This window comes from Schistocerca cancellata, chromosome 9, assembly GCF_023864275.1.
Source record: "Schistocerca cancellata isolate TAMUIC-IGC-003103 chromosome 9, iqSchCanc2.1, whole genome shotgun sequence".
NCBI lineage: Eukaryota > Metazoa > Arthropoda > Insecta > Orthoptera > Acrididae > Schistocerca > Schistocerca cancellata.
The window spans coordinates 56751718-56767439 of NC_064634.1; the positions used below are offsets into that span (position 1 = coordinate 56751718).

Genomic DNA, 15722 nt, shown 5'->3' on the forward strand with positions numbered 1-15722 from the left:
TAGGGTACAAAACTGTCTCACTCCGTTCCCAACCACTGTTTCCCTTGCGTGACCCTGGAATCTTATAACTGACGTCAACGATATAGGCCTATAATTACGTGCATCTGTCCCATGGCCTTTCTCGAAACAGGAATGACTTACCCTTTTTTCCGGTTGCTAGGTACCCTCCGTTGCTCCAGCGACATACGACAAACTGCTGCCAGAAGAGGAGCAAGTTGTTTCGTATAATATTTGTAGAATCTTACACGTATCTCATCTAGTCCTGACGCCTTTCCACTATTAAGCGATTGTAGTTGCTTTTCTGTTCCACGATCGGTTACCTCAATATCTGCGTTGGTACGACGTTTGGGAGGAAACGTGTACGATCTTTCACGGTGGCCTAGACTGTAATAGGAGGGGAAAGGACAGGTTATATGAGTATCTTGCGAAGAGCGTACGGGGGGCAACAAGCACACAAGGCAAAATCCCTGTGATTACTGGAGTCACCAGAACACATTTTTAGGTAAGAGTCAGGTTATAGACAGTCTTGAAAGAAATTAGAACAGGATAGAACTGTAATGGAAAGAACAGTTTCCAGGATGAGATTTTCACTCTGCAGCGGAGTGTGCGCTGATATGAAACTTCCTGGCAGATTAAAACTGTGTGCCCGACCGAGACTCGAACTCAGGACCTTTGCCTTTCGCGGGCAAGTGCTCTACCATAAATAACAGAAAAATAAAATTATTTTGTTTTATCAGAATATTAGTGGGCTGAAGAACAATGTAGATGAGATTCTTGTATGCTTAGAAGGTGTGTAAGATTCTGACGTGGCAGATGTATTGTGCCCCTCTGAACACCACCTAACCATAGGGATAGAGAAGTTAAATAAAACGGATTATAGACTAGCATTATTTTCATGTAGAGTTTGCATGGAAAAAGGAGGAGTTGCAACAATAGCAGAAGTTGGACACAGTCAAAAGTACTGGTATGAGTAGGTTTTGTGTAGGTCTGAAGCTAGAAGCATGTGATTGCGAGTTATGGCTGCAGACTATTTCTCTGACATTTGTAGCAGTCTATAGACACCCTTTAGGAAAGTTTCAGTTGTTTTTGAGAAATCTGGATGCATTATTGAGTTGCCTATCAGACAACAATTAACAGCTAGTAATTTGTGGAGACTTCAGTGTAGGTTTCTGAACAGATTCTATCAGCAAAAATGAGCTAGAATCTATACTTGGCTGTTTCAATATGATTTCAGTAGTTAGTTATCCAACTCGTGTGTAGGAAGATTGTAGGACCCTCATTGAAAATATTTTTATAGACAGTGCTCAGGCTGGCGCAAATAATGCGTACCCAGTATTGTTAATGGACTATCTGATCATGATGAACAATTAATGGAAATAAAGAATAAAGCACCTTACGACTCTTAGGTAGATTCATACAAAACAGAGAGGCTTATTAATGAGGACAAGGGAAATTGTTTAAAGAGTGAGTTAAAAGAGATGGTATGGGTAAGGTATACTCAGAAAAAGATGCTAGGGCGAAATTCACTTTATTCCGTAGTCTTTCTAAAAAAGTAATCCACAAAGTCCATTCGAAAAAGGACAAGTAAGCCATGAATAACTAGAGGAATTAAAATCTCACGTAAGAGGAAGAGGGAACTCTATATAAAGACTAGAATAAGTCAAGCTCCAAGGTTACTTGGATTAAAAAAATTACTGTAATACCTTAAGAAGAGTCATTAAAATATCCAGAAGTACGCTTGTCCTGACAGAAATTAACAATGCAGAAATAACAGTAAAAGTATATGTGACATCATCAAGTGGGAGATAGGACAACAAATCAGTGTGCTACAAAGATACCTTAACAATTAAAGTAAATGACAGTGCTGTGCCTGATAATTCATAAGTTGTATTTTTAGTAATCAGTTTCTAAGTGTGGCAGCAAAAACAGAATTAAATTGTTCAGTTGAAGAAGCAAGAGAATATAGGTGTTAACTCCGTCATCCTACAACACTTGAAGTAGTGTCAACATCCATCACTGAAATTAATAAAACTCTAAAAAAATTAAAGCTCATCTAGAGTTGATGGAATTGTTCTAACTTAATAATAAATGTCCTTAGTGCTTTATGTAATGCGTCACTGGCAAATGGAACTTTACCAGACAGATTAAAATATGCAGTTGTTAAACCTCTTTATCAGAAAGGTGACAAGAAATACATAAATAATTATTGTCCAGCTTCCTTACTGACATCTTTTCCCAAAATATTCGAAAAAGTGGTGTACTCAAGGGTGGTCTCACAGTTAAGTAGAAACAATTTACTTAGAATATCACAGTTTGGATTTCAGAAGTGTTTCTCAACTGAGAATGCTACTTGTACATTCTATCACCAAATATTACAGGTGTGCCTTAAGTAATAAAACATCGGTAACTGGTATTTTTCGTGATCTTTCCAAGGTCTTAGATTGTGTAGATCATGTTATTCTCTCAGAAAACTTAAAATTTATGGAATTGATAGCTTTATACACAAATGGTGTGAATCATACTCAACAAATAGAAAGCAAAAGCTGTACTGAATAATTCGAACGGTGTTGGAAAGGAAGAAAATTTTAGTAACTCTGTAGCAACACAAAGGGTGTCCCACCTTCCACTTAACATTCAACAAGCAGAATTGGTACTTTTTGCAGAGAACACTACTGTTATAATAAATCCCATTATACAGAAAGCAGCAGAATGTACTATTAATGATGCTTTTCAAGGAATTATAAAGTAGTTATCTGAAAGTGGACTGTTCCTAAATTTTGAGAAAACACACTACATCCAGTTCCATACAACAAGTGAAGTCATACTCATAGCTGATATAGATTTGAACGGGGTTAAGTAAATAGTGTAGGATGATACAAATTTTTGCTTGTACACACTACTGAAAACTTGAACTGGAAGAAGATTATTAGACAACTTCTCAAATAAATAATTTCAGCTGCTTTTGCGCTTCATATAACTGCTAGTCTTGGAAACAGACATCACAACCTCCTGGCATATTTTGCGTATTTCCATTCAATAATGCCTTATGGAACAATTTTCTGAGGTAATTCATCACTCAGAAAAAAAGTAATGATTGTACAAAAGCGAGCCGTAGGAATAATATGTGGTGTTCACCTGTGGTCATTATGTACGTAGCTCTTCAATGATTTATGCGTGTTAATTGCACCATCACAGTACATACGTTCGTCAATGAAATTCATTATGAATCGTCCATTGCAATTTGAGAAGACTAGTGATATCCCCTACCTACATCGCAGGAGGAAAAAAAAAAAAGCGTTTATTAGCCATTGCAGAAGGTGTCGGTGGCTCAGAAGGGAGTTAACATGCAACAACAAAAATTTTTAATCATTTGCCCAATAATATAAAATGTCTGATAGTTAGCAAACGCAGTTTTAAACCTAACCAAAAATAATTCCGCCTGGACAACTTCTATTCCATGGACGAATTTTTAATTGAATATTGGTAGCCTATGTAATCTAGTTTTTACGTTTAGTTATATGAGTAGGACTAAAACGTATGTTCATTAATATCAACATTAATCATGTATACATATCCTGTAAACTGACTCGTTACATATCATTTCGATAAAAGAACCGTTCAAATGGTCTACAGAGCATGTAAACAAGGAACTAATTAACTAATGGACGTGTGGCTGTATTGTGTCAACGATGCTGTATCACAAATTGCAACTGAGCAACGAACTGAATATCTCTAAATCAAGTGTTAAAGATATTCTCCAGAATGTTTTGAAGAAGAGAAAAGTGTGTGCAATGTGTATCCCGCACACCTTGGGTACTCCTTAACAAAAACAAACGGCGCGTGGACGTCTGCTGCGGCTTACTGGAATGACAAACACGGACAATTCTTTTTTGGAAAACATCATTACGGTTGACAAGACTTGATGTTATCAATACGAATATATCACAAAACAATGAACTGCAGAATAAGTCCCTGAAAAAAACCGAAGAATGTATGAATGTGATACGTGACCTGAAGAATATTCCAAAGAAGGATTTTTCTGACAATTACACAAGATTGTATGAACTTTCTGTGCGCTGTACTCAAGTGAGGGGAAAATATGTACAACATATAAAAGCATGAAAGCCGTTATCGTAATTTTTATCTCCTTTTATCTGCTTTTTAATTAATCCATTCTTGAATCCATTCAAGTTAGAAACAAGGAGTAATGGACGTTCAGAACGCCACTGTGAAGCTAGGTGCCAGGTATATAGTTGACTATAGGACCGCTAATAGAGGCGCTAGAAGTTTTCCTTTTTCCACTCGTTGCCCCACTCGTTTGTTAGTGGTTTCTTCAAAGTCGTAATTGAGTTCGGCATTTCGTCACACTAGGTGTCTGACCGTAATAACGATATCCTTTGCTAGCTGGTCTGCTAGTTCGTTGTCCCAAAGGCGGCCTTTTAGTCACAACAAAGCTCAGATAACAATAAGAAATAACTACTTCATGCTGCAGAGCCGTCTTACCTCTGTAGTGTTCTCTGCTAAAATTTTATCACGCTACATATTCTCAGAAAGCTGCTACAGTATGAGATTCAAGAAGAGGCATCAAGAAGATGATTTATTTCGTCTCTTGAAAGGATAAATCACCAGGAAAATTCATGTTGAACTTGCAGGTGAGTACGTAGTTTCACAATGTCTAACACTGTGGTTAAATTGCGTAAACATGTCTAATGTGGTCAAATGGATATTGAAGACAACCAGAAGTAGCCGCTTGTACCAGGAGCTGCCACACAGCTGAAGACCCTGAAAGTGCGAACTTCTTCGCCTTTTTGTAGAGTTGATGGTGGAAAACTTGCACCAGAGTTATAGGTGAATGGTAAGCACCACTCACCATAATTTGGATCAGGTGAAGTCTCCATCCGGTTGGTACCTCGTCTGATTACATATGAACAAAAAAGGTGTTTGTTCATTGAGTGGGTAATGATCCCAGAGGCCGCACAACTGACAAAGTAGTGGAAAAACGAGTGAGACCGCAGTTGTAGTTGGGATACAACATGTTGAGTGTTTTGGGATTGCCGTGATATGCTTTTGATATACCATGTCTGTAAAGATCAGAAATTTACTGAGAAATATTTTCAGTAATGGAAATGAGCGTTTGGCGTCATTGGCCGCCTTGGTGCAGGTCTTATTACATTAGACGCCACATTGGGCGATCTGCGCGCCGGATGGGGATGAAATGATGATGAAGACAACACAACACCCAGTCCCTGAGCGGAGAACTTCTCCGACCCAGCCGGGAATCGAATCCGGGCCCATAGGACGGCAATCCGTCACGCTGACCATTCAGCTATCAGGGCGGACAATATTTTCAGTACATACAATTAAAAAAATTACGGATACCGCTCAAACTATGGGCACTTCCTCTTGTAGAACGATAAACTTGTAGGATTTGGGTAACGAACACGATGTTCATGATGTGTAATGACTGTCAACGTTACCGATTCACATACGCAATATTTATTTATACACATTATACAGGCAGATACAAATTAAACACTTGGCATCCCAGAACACAATGGCCAAGATCCTAAGATACTGTTTTGCAGGGATATTCATGGGGCCGGAAGTCCATAGAGTTTGAGCCCCCACAGGGCTCTCCCCCCCCCCCTTCACCCTCTCCCCCAAAGGCGTGGTGTGCAGAAGCTGTGTTGGGGTGTGGTGCAGGTCGTCTCTGGAGATGCTGTCCAGCTCGTACTCATCTAAATGTCTTGGTCGGTGCAGCGGTCTGCCTGTTCGTGACGTCAGTACTGATTGAGTAGATGGTACTGGAGATGCCATCGTTAGGTCATCCGCCGGTGGTTGTACTTGATTCTGTGGTGGGGGTGTAGGCTGATCCTGTGTCCAGTTTTCTGTCTTTTGATTTGGGGCTGACACTCGTAGGGTGCCATCCCTGGGTACTGTAGATAACAGTGCAATTGTGTCGACTGACTGTGGTATCGGTGTGGAGTGATACAATGATCACGACACCTTGCTGTTGCTTACCTGTCGCTTTTCGTACATGGCAGATACCACTATCGTCGTGTCGTGTAGCGTCACTGTGATATCTTCTGGAAGGTAGTGCTTGACATCGACTATGACAGAAAAGGGGGTTGTGGTTCAAATGGTTCAAATGGCTCTGAGCACTATGGGACTCTACTGCTGTGGTCATCAGTCCTCTACAACTTAGAACTAATTAAACCTAACTAACGTACGGACATCACACACATCCATGCCCGAGGCAGGATTCGAACCTGCGACCGTAGCAGCAGCGCGGCTCCGGACTGGAGCGCCTAGAACCACACGACCACCGCGGCCGGCAGAAGGGGGTTGTGTCGTGTTGTGATGTCAAAGGGGTGGTACTCTTCCTCGGAGTCTCCATAAAAGTCGATGCTGACTTCAGTCTGTTGACGGACACAGTAGTGAGTTTGCCAGCTAGCTAGCATGATTTCGAAAGTGTTGGGTCCTCCGTCTTAGTACTTTATAAGGTCCACTGTACGCTGGGTGCAGGGCTAGCTTGATGGTGTCTGTGCGTAGCATTACGTGAGTGCAAGTCTGTAGGTTTTTGTGCGCAAATACAGTGGGTGTTGCGTGGTGCGACGGTGGTGGGACTCTGATGCTGTGTATCAGTTCTCTGACCCGGCGTACGAGGTCTGGGAGGTCCTTGTTGTGTTCGTCCATTGTCTGTATGACAAATTCCGCCGGGAGGCTAATCGCTTCACCTTAGAGGATCTCTGCTAACGAGGCGTCGATGTCCTCTTTGTGGGCCGTTCTGATTCCCCGCAGTACCCAGGGTAGGGCCTCTGACCATTCGTTATCATGGTACACCAGTGCCGTTTTCAGCGTGAGGTGCCACTGTTCCACTAGGCCGTTTGACTGTGGATGGTAGGCTGTGGCATGGAATCGGTGGCAGCCGCAGAGGCGGCACAGTTCCGTAAACACGGTCGATTCGAATTATCTGCCCTGATCGGATATTAGCGACTCAGGGCAGCCAAATTTCGCCATCCGCAAGTTGATGAACGATCTCGCCACTGTCTCCGCTGATATGTCTCTGAGCTGAGCGGCCTCCACCCACCGAGTCGTTCGGTCGATGACCGAGAGGATACAACGAAATCCGTTAGATTCAGGTAGTGGCCCCACTGAATCTACACTCCTGGAAATTGAAATAAGAACACCGTGAATTCATTGTCCCAGGAAGGGGAAACTTTATTGACACATTCCTGGGGTCATATGCATCACATGATCACACTGACAGAACCACAGGCACATAGACACAGGCAACAGAGCATGCACAATGTCGGCACTAGTACAGTGTATATCCACCTTTCGCAGCAATGCAGATCTTGCTGGCCAGGGTAGTTGACTTACACCTTCTAGAGCACGTTGGGTGGCACGGGATACATGCGGACGTGCATTGTCCTGTTGGAACAGCAAGTTCCCTTGCCGGTCTAGGAATGGTAGAACGATGGGTTCGATGACGGTTTGGATGTACCGTGCACTATTCAGTGCCCCCTCGACGATCACCAGTGGTGTACGGCCACTGTAGGAGATCGCTCCCCACACCATGATGCCGGGTGTTGGCCCTGTGTGCCTCGGTCGTATGCAGTCCTGATTGTGGCGCTCACCTGCACGGCGCCAAACACGCATACGACCATCACTGGCACCAAGGCAGAAGCAACTCTCATCGCTGAAGACGACACGTCTCCATTCGTCCCTCCATTCACGCCTGTCGCGACACCACTGGAGGCGGGCTGCACGATGTTGGGGCGTGAGCGGAAGACGGCCTAACGGTGTGCGGGACCGTAGCCCAGCTTCATGGAGACGGTTGCGAATGGTCCTCGCCGATACCCCAGGAGCAACAGTGTCCCTAATTTGCTGGGAAGTGGCGGTGCGGTCCCCTACGGCACTGCGTAGGATCCTACGGTCTTGGCGTGCATCCGTGCGTCGCTGCGGTCCGGTCCCAGGTCGACGGGCACGTGCACCTTCCGCCGACCACTGGCGACAACATCGATGTACTGTGGAGACCTCACGCCCCACGTGTTGAGCAATTCGGCGGTACGTCCACCCGGCCTCCCGCATGCCCACTATACGCCCTCGCTCAAATTCCGTCAACTGCACATACGGTTCACGTCCACGCTGTCGCGGCATGCTACCAGTGTTAAAGACTGCGATGGAGCTCCGTATGCCACGGCAAACTGGCTGACACTGACGGCGGCGGTGCACAAATGCTGCGCGGTTCCTGGTGTGTCCGCTGTGCCGTGCGTGTGATCATTGCTTGTACAGCCCTCTCGCAGTGTCCGGAGCTAGTATGGTGGGTCTGACACACCGGTGTCCATGTGTTCTTTTTTCCATTTCCAGGAGTGTATATGTGCGTGGCAAATCGGCCCTTCGGGACAGGGAAGCTCCCTAACGGCGGCTGGTTGTGTCGTCCCGTCTTCGCCCTCTGCCAAGAAATGCACGCTCGTGTCCAAGTGGCACCATCCCTCTTCATATTCGGCCACACATAACGATCCGAAACTAGTTTCGTCGTGGGGCGCACTCCGAGGTGACCTAAGTTATGGAACAAGTCGAATATTGTTCGGCTATAGTTGTCAGTGACGAAAGGTCGTTTCCTCCCCGTCGACACGTCGCACCAAACTAATTTGTTGGTTCTGGGCACTGTGCATTATCGCAGTTATAATCCCGTGTCGCCGCCTGACAAGAATCGTTCCAGGTTCGTATCTGTTGCCTGTGCGAGGTTATCGAAATCCCTTTGAGTGGTCACGGCCGCTAACCGGGACAGGAGTCAAATGGTTGAAATGGCTCTGAGCACTATGGGACTTAACTTCTGAGGTCATCAGTCCCCTAGAACTTAGAACTACTTAAACCTAACTAAACTAAAGACATCACACACATCCATGCCCGAGACCGGATTCGAACCTGCGACCGTAGCGGAAGGGTCCCAACATACATCCCTGGGTCACACCCGAAGTTACTTCCACAACTGACGTGACTCCCCATGCAAGATGACATGCTGCATCCTCCCTTCAAAATTACTCTCAATTCAGTCACAAATTTCACTTGATAACCCACGCGATCGTACTTTGTCCAATAACCGTAGATGTGGTACTCAGTCAAATGCTTTACGGAAATCAAGGAATACTGCACGTACCTGACTGCCTTGATCCGAAGCTTTCAGTATGTCATGTGAGAAAAGTGTGAGTTGGGTTTCACATGATCGATGTTCCCAGGATCCAGGCTGGTTTAAGTGGAGGAGGTGATTCTTTTCGAGATACTTCATTACGTTTGAATATGTTTTCATTGTGGATCATTTCTACCATCCTTCTTGTAGACGGGGGTGATCTATGCTTTCTTACAACTACTGGGCAAGATTTTTTGTTCGATGGATCTACGACGGATTATAGCTAGGAGAGGGCTAACTCATTCGCAATTTCACTATAGACTCTGATAGGGATTAAATTGGGCCCTGGAGCTTTGTTAAGTTTTAACGATTTCCGCTGTTTCTCAACGCAACTGAATACTTATTTCACTCATCTTTTCAGTGATATGAGAATTAAATTGGGACAGTTCCTGTACATTTTGTTTTGTAAAGGAACATTTGAAAACGAAGTTAAGTAGTTCAACTTTTGCTTTGCTACCCTCAATTTCATTTCCTGTCTCATTCGTGAGTGACTGGACAGTAACTTTGGCATCACTAACAGCCTTTACTTAAGGCCAGAATTTCTTTGGGTTTAGTGAAAGATCATTTGACAATATTCTACTACTCGACAGTAGGTGGTCATAAACAAAATTCAAATTCTTTTCTTTGCATTATTTTAATAGCATCAGTATTGTGACGGAATACAGACGAAGCACTTGCTCCCAACTATGAGAGCCAAACGAAGAGTTTCGGCATGTGGTACACTCCTGGAAATGGAAAAAAGAACACATTGACACCGGTGTGTCAGACCCACCATACTTGCTCCGGACACTGCGAGAGGGCTGTACAAGCAATGATCACACGCACGGCACAGCGGACACACCAGGAACTGCGGTGTTGGCCGTCGAATGGCGCTAGCTGCGCAGCATTTGTGCACCGCCGCCGTCAGTGTCAGCCAGTTTGCCGTGGCATACGGAGCTCCATCGCAGTCTTTAACACTGGTAGCATGCCGCGACAGCGTGGACGTGAACCGTATGTGCAGTTGACGGACTTTGAGCGAGGGCGTATAGTGGGCATGCGGGAGGCCGGGTGGACGTACCGCCGAATTGCTCAACACGTGGGGCGTGAGGTCTCCACAGTACATCGATGTTGTCGCCAGTGGTCGGCGGAAGGTGCACGTGCCCGTCGACCTGGGACCGGACCGCAGCGACGCACGGATGCACGCCAAGACCGTAGGATCCCACGCAGTGCCGTAGGGGACCGCACCGCCACTTCCCAGCAAATTAGGGACACTGTTGCTCCTGGGGTATCGGTGAGGACCATTCGCAACCGTCTCCATGAAGCTGGGCTACGGTCCCGCACACCGTTAGGCCGTCTTCCGCTCACGCCCCAACATCGTGCAGCCCGCCTCCAGTGGTGTCGCGACAGGCGTGAATGGAGGGACGAATGGAGACGTGTCGTCTTCAGCGATGAGAGTCGCTTCTGCCTTGGTGCCAATGATGGTCGTATGCGTGTTTGGCGCCGTGCAGGTGAGCGCCACAATCAGGACTGCATACGACCGAGGCACACAGGGCCAACACCCGGCATCATGGTGTGGGGAGCGATCTCCTACACTGGCCGTACACCACTGGTGATCGTCGAGGGGACACTGAATAGTGCACGGTACATCCAAACCGTCATCGAACCCATCGTTCTACCATTCCTAGACCGGCAAGGGAACTTGCTGTTCCAACAGGACAATGCACGTGCGCATGTATCCCGTGCCACCCAACGTGCTCTAGAAGGTGTAAGTCAACTACCCTGGCCAGCAAGATCTCCGGACCTGTCCCCCATTGAGCATGTTTGGGACTGGATGAAGCGTCGTCTCACGCGGTCTGCACGTCCAGCACGAACGCTGGTCCAACTGAGGCGCCAGGTGGAAATGGCATGGCAAGCCGTTCCACAGGACTACATCCAGCATCTCTACGATCGTCTCCATGGGAGAATAGCAGCCTGCATTGCTGCGAAAGGTGGATATACACTGTACTAGTGCCGACATTGTGCATGCTCTGTTGCCTGTGTCTATGTGCCTGTGGTTCTGTCAGTGTGATCATGTGATGTATCTGACCCCAGGAATGTGTCAATAAAGTTTCCCCTTCCTGGGACAATGAATTCACGGTGTTCTTATTTCAATTTCCAGGAGTTTATTTGGATCTGAGTGTGGGAAGTGGAAGGTGAGAGCCTGTTTAGCACCGGCTACACGTTTCGGTGCATGTAATGCCGCATGTATAAGATCTTATTTGCTCGCCAAGTATGCAAATTTTAGTGTACCGGACTCGGCTAAAAGCTCATTGGTTTGGAACCACCTAGCGCAGCTGGAAACCCGAAAGATTTTTACCACCTAATAACGTCATTCATCTTCTGTTTTGTCCAAATAAATAAGTGGTATGTTTATACGAATGAAAATTATCATGTCCTGATTTTTACTCAAAGACTCTGTGTATTATGTGCAATATTTAAAAAAAAGCCTTGTTTTTGTTTTAAAATTGTATGGAAGCAATGAATATGCAGCACAACAGCTCTGCAACGGTGGACATAGCTTTTGCTCGTGCAAGAGGAATATTCAGCCACGTAATCAGGCAGATTGCTCTGCTGCTACTCACCCGCCGACTTGTACGCTTCCTTGTAGGAGAGCAGTCCCCACGCCAACAGGGTTGTCGTGCTGGCCATTGTGAACCCGAACTTGACGAAGTCGCCAGCTGCAGCAGAAACAGAAATTCACCTTCAGACGAAAGCAGAAAAGGTTGACATTTCAATTGGGATTAGCATAGGACGCCATATGTAACTTACTTTTTGAAGTCCCTACGTAATATGCGTGTTTCGTGGCTACAGCGAAATCAGCATTTACAACTCACCCAGCGGAATAAACCTGTATGCCAGATTGGGACTCGAACCCAGAACTTAATGTTCACAGAAAACTGTGTACCAGCACAACTATCGGAGCGCGTCTCACAGCCGAATTCACAGCTTCAGTTTGCAAGACTATACGGCGAAATGACGCGACGGAGAACAGCTTGTAAACGTCACACACGGATAAGGCCGTAGGCCTGTTCTGACTCGCCGACTGCTGCCTACAAGGCGAGCGATATATGATCAGGGGACATGTGGTCAGCAAGCCGCCAACCCCTCCAGCCGTTGCAGCCATTGGATGAATCCAGATGATGCCGCTGGTTCTTTTATCAAACAGCTCCTCATTTGCCCTCACGAGGGTGGTGGACCCCAATCAATCCTCCCTACCTCAGAAAAATCCGAGAAGGTATCTGGAATAGAACCTGGGTCAACCTTCTACACCGAAGGTAGTGACGCTACCTGTATGGCTATGGAGGCTGTGAAGAGTAGCTTGCATCAAGACTAAGTTACATTTCTGTATTGTATCTTCAGCATATCACATGATGGTCTCGCTTTGGTTTCTATTTATTTCTCTTATTTATTTGAGCATTACTTTCACCTTACAAGATGTTCAGGCCTGTCTCTTACATCCAAATGAATGCAGATGGTGAGTTAACATTACAATACGCAAAGTACAGGAGCAGCACATTAGTTTTTTGGAGACTGCAGTGCAGACTGATGGTGGAAACTTGAACTGTGTACCAGGTTTACCATAGATGTATGACTGGTAAAGCTCTACACAATAGTCCATCGCATGCCTGCCTCATCACTTCTGCATGACTGCCGTAATCTACATCCACTTGGACATGTTTATTTGACTTAAACCTTTGTCCCATCTCCAAATGTTTTTTATCTCCGACAGGTACACAAGCTTCATGGACAGTTCTTTGATGCATCTGGATGTGTCTTATTAGCTGATCTCTTTTTGTAATCAAATTGTACCATTACGCTCTTTTCTCCTCAGCTGGATTACTTATTACGTTCGTTACTCGATCTACCCATCTAATCTTCGTAATTTTTCAGGAGCACAGTATAAGGCTAAAAGCCAGAAAAATAGTTTCAGAAAAGACTCCCAAGCACTTAAATTTGTATAAAACGTAACAATATTTCCCGTTTTCAGAAGCGCATTCTTGTTATAGCTAATCTCGGTTTTACATCCTTCCTATATAGGCCATTATCAGCTATTTTGCTGCCCAAATCGCAAAATTTATGTACTACAAAAGTAGTCCTTATAACTATTTTCACCTCCATCACTTGATACAATTCGGGTGCATTCCATTACCCTTATTTTACTTTAGATAGCGTTCATACTGTAACCTCGATTAAATGGCGTATCCATTCTATTCAACTGATATTTCTAGTCCAATAAGACTTAAAAAAATTATTGTCTACAGATAGGGATACATGCCCGAAATTATGGCCTCTATTTTTGAAATACACTGTGTTCGGGACACAACATAGGTCCGGAAAGATGAGGTAGAAAATCAGATGTCTCAGAAAGAAGATTCATCCAGGCATGCACCCAAGCGGTTTAATGCGAAGGCTGAAGCTTTTTTCCTCATTCCTGAACTTTATTCCGCTTTCCAAATTTTTCTTAGTTTCCTTTACTGCTTGTTCAATGTACAGACGGAACAAAGTGGGGGATAGGCTACAACCCTGTCTCACTCGCCCCTCAACGACCACCTCCGTTTCTTGTCCTTCGATTCTTATAACTACAGTCTGATTTCTGTAAAAATTGTAGATAACATTTCGCTCCCTGTGTTTCATCCCCGCAGCCTTCAGAATTTTAGTGCACTCCAGTCAGCATAATCAGAATTGCTTTCTGATTATAAAAGCTTCCTGAATACTTCACAATGAGAGATCCGAATGGGTGACGTCTTTAAGTGCGGAATATTTTACCCAAGAGGAAGCCATCGTAATTAAATATACAGTTGAGCTGTTGTAGCTTCCCCTTGCATCCAGCCGTTCGCAGCACCATGCTGGTCAATGTTAAAGGCCAGACCAGTCAGTTTGTTACCCTAGCAGCTACTGAAAAGGCTGCTGCTCCTCTTCAGGGACAATATGTTAGCCTGGCCTCTCCATGGGTGCCTCCTCCGATGTGGTTGGACGGCTGTCTGTACCGTTGAGACAACGAGCCGCCCCAGATACAGTAATCAGTATTATATGCACAGCATATGAGTAGTACAAAGTAAAAACAATAATAATAATAGTAACTGTGATTCGTCAGACGATGCCACAATGATACAGATCTACATTCCATGGATGCTGATGATTCTGTTGACAAACAAATGTTACCTAACAGCCAAGAGAATTTGGGATCGACAGAAAGAAGAGAGCCATTATCCAGGATATTTTATCAGGAACCACCTCAAATGTGGAATTCATTGGAGAAAATCTCAGACTTCTTCGAAATTCACACACGAGTCCGACAATGAGAAGAATTATCGCCACTCTTGTTCAGCATCGTACTCAAAAATGATACGAGAGAAAAGCACATCAAAGTTATCCGAATTGGAAAAGAGAAAGGAAAAACAGTCACCTCGGCAGTAGAAATCTAAGAATTTTTAGCATATTGCAGCCTCGTCAGCAACTTTGAAAGACTAATATTTTGAAGGATCAGCCTCAGTTGCGCAAATTTTCTGGTTTTTCCCAGGATTCGGCTAAATTAATCTAGCCATCTTCAGAAGCATAAAATTACTATAACATGCCAGAGTAAGGCACAGTCAACATTAAAAATTAAAACCTATAGTGCCGTGGTACCATGTCGAATTAAAACTACTTAACTGAAGACCAGTCCCGGCATCTCTTCACCACGCGGTCGGTTGGCAGCGGGGCTGGACTTCAGTTAAATAGTTTTAATTCGACTTGGTAGCACGATACTATAGGTTTTAATTTTAATGTTGACTGTGCCTTACTCTGGCATGTTATAGTAATTTTATGCTTCTGAAGATGGCTAGATTAATTTAGCCGAAACCTGGTAAAGACCAGAAAATTTGCGCAACTGAGGCTAATCCTTCAAAATATTAAAATATTTGAAAAACAACAACGACGAAATCAAACTTCATTGCCGGAAAAAAAAGAAAAAAAATTGTACACCCTTTCAGAGGTTTGCAATTCACTCGAGATTATTGCGACAGTGCATATGGAGTATATGAAATGATAACATTTACAGATCAACAGAACATGCTGTTCTGAGGTACAGTACCAGGTATCGACCCGTACTAAAACACCCATATTAGTAGCACGTAGTGTAGCCTCCAAGGGTGGCAATGCAGTCGCTGACTGTGGCATCCAGTCGATCGTACAGATGGCAGATAATGGTCTGGGATACGTTATGCCTCGTCTGCTCGACCTGTTCACTTATTTCTGAGAGATCTGTTGGTTGACGAGTCGGACAAGTCACTTCTTATCCCATCATATCCCATACGTGCTCGACTGGAGTCGAGTCAGCAGATCGTGTGGCCAGGGAAGTTCCCGCACGGTTTGCAAAGCATGATGAGTTTCACGGGGAGTGTGTGGGCGAGCATTATCCTGTTGGAACAACACATCACCTTCCTGTTGCAAGACCGGAAAAAGAACGGGTGTAACAATGTTCTGCACGTACCACGTACCAAGCGCTGGTTAGCGTCCCCCCCCCCCC

The 15722-nt window shown here is 44.8% G+C and overlaps 1 protein-coding gene across 4 annotated transcripts in view; it reads right to left on the reverse strand.

Moving 5' to 3' along the window:
• LOC126101609 (endoglucanase E-4-like) overlaps positions 1-15722 on the reverse strand; it is a 448421-nt gene that overhangs the window by 72851 nt on the left and 359848 nt on the right. For 2 of the 4 annotated variants that reach the window (XM_049912290.1, XM_049912289.1), the window contains exon 3: positions 11797-11892. In XM_049912290.1, the coding sequence (XP_049768247.1) occupies positions 11797-11892 (96 nt within the window). Of the gene's footprint in view, positions 1-11796; positions 11893-11983; positions 12162-15722 lie in introns of those variants that run through there. The other 2 variants (XM_049912291.1, XM_049912292.1) reach the window with 2 other exon arrangements.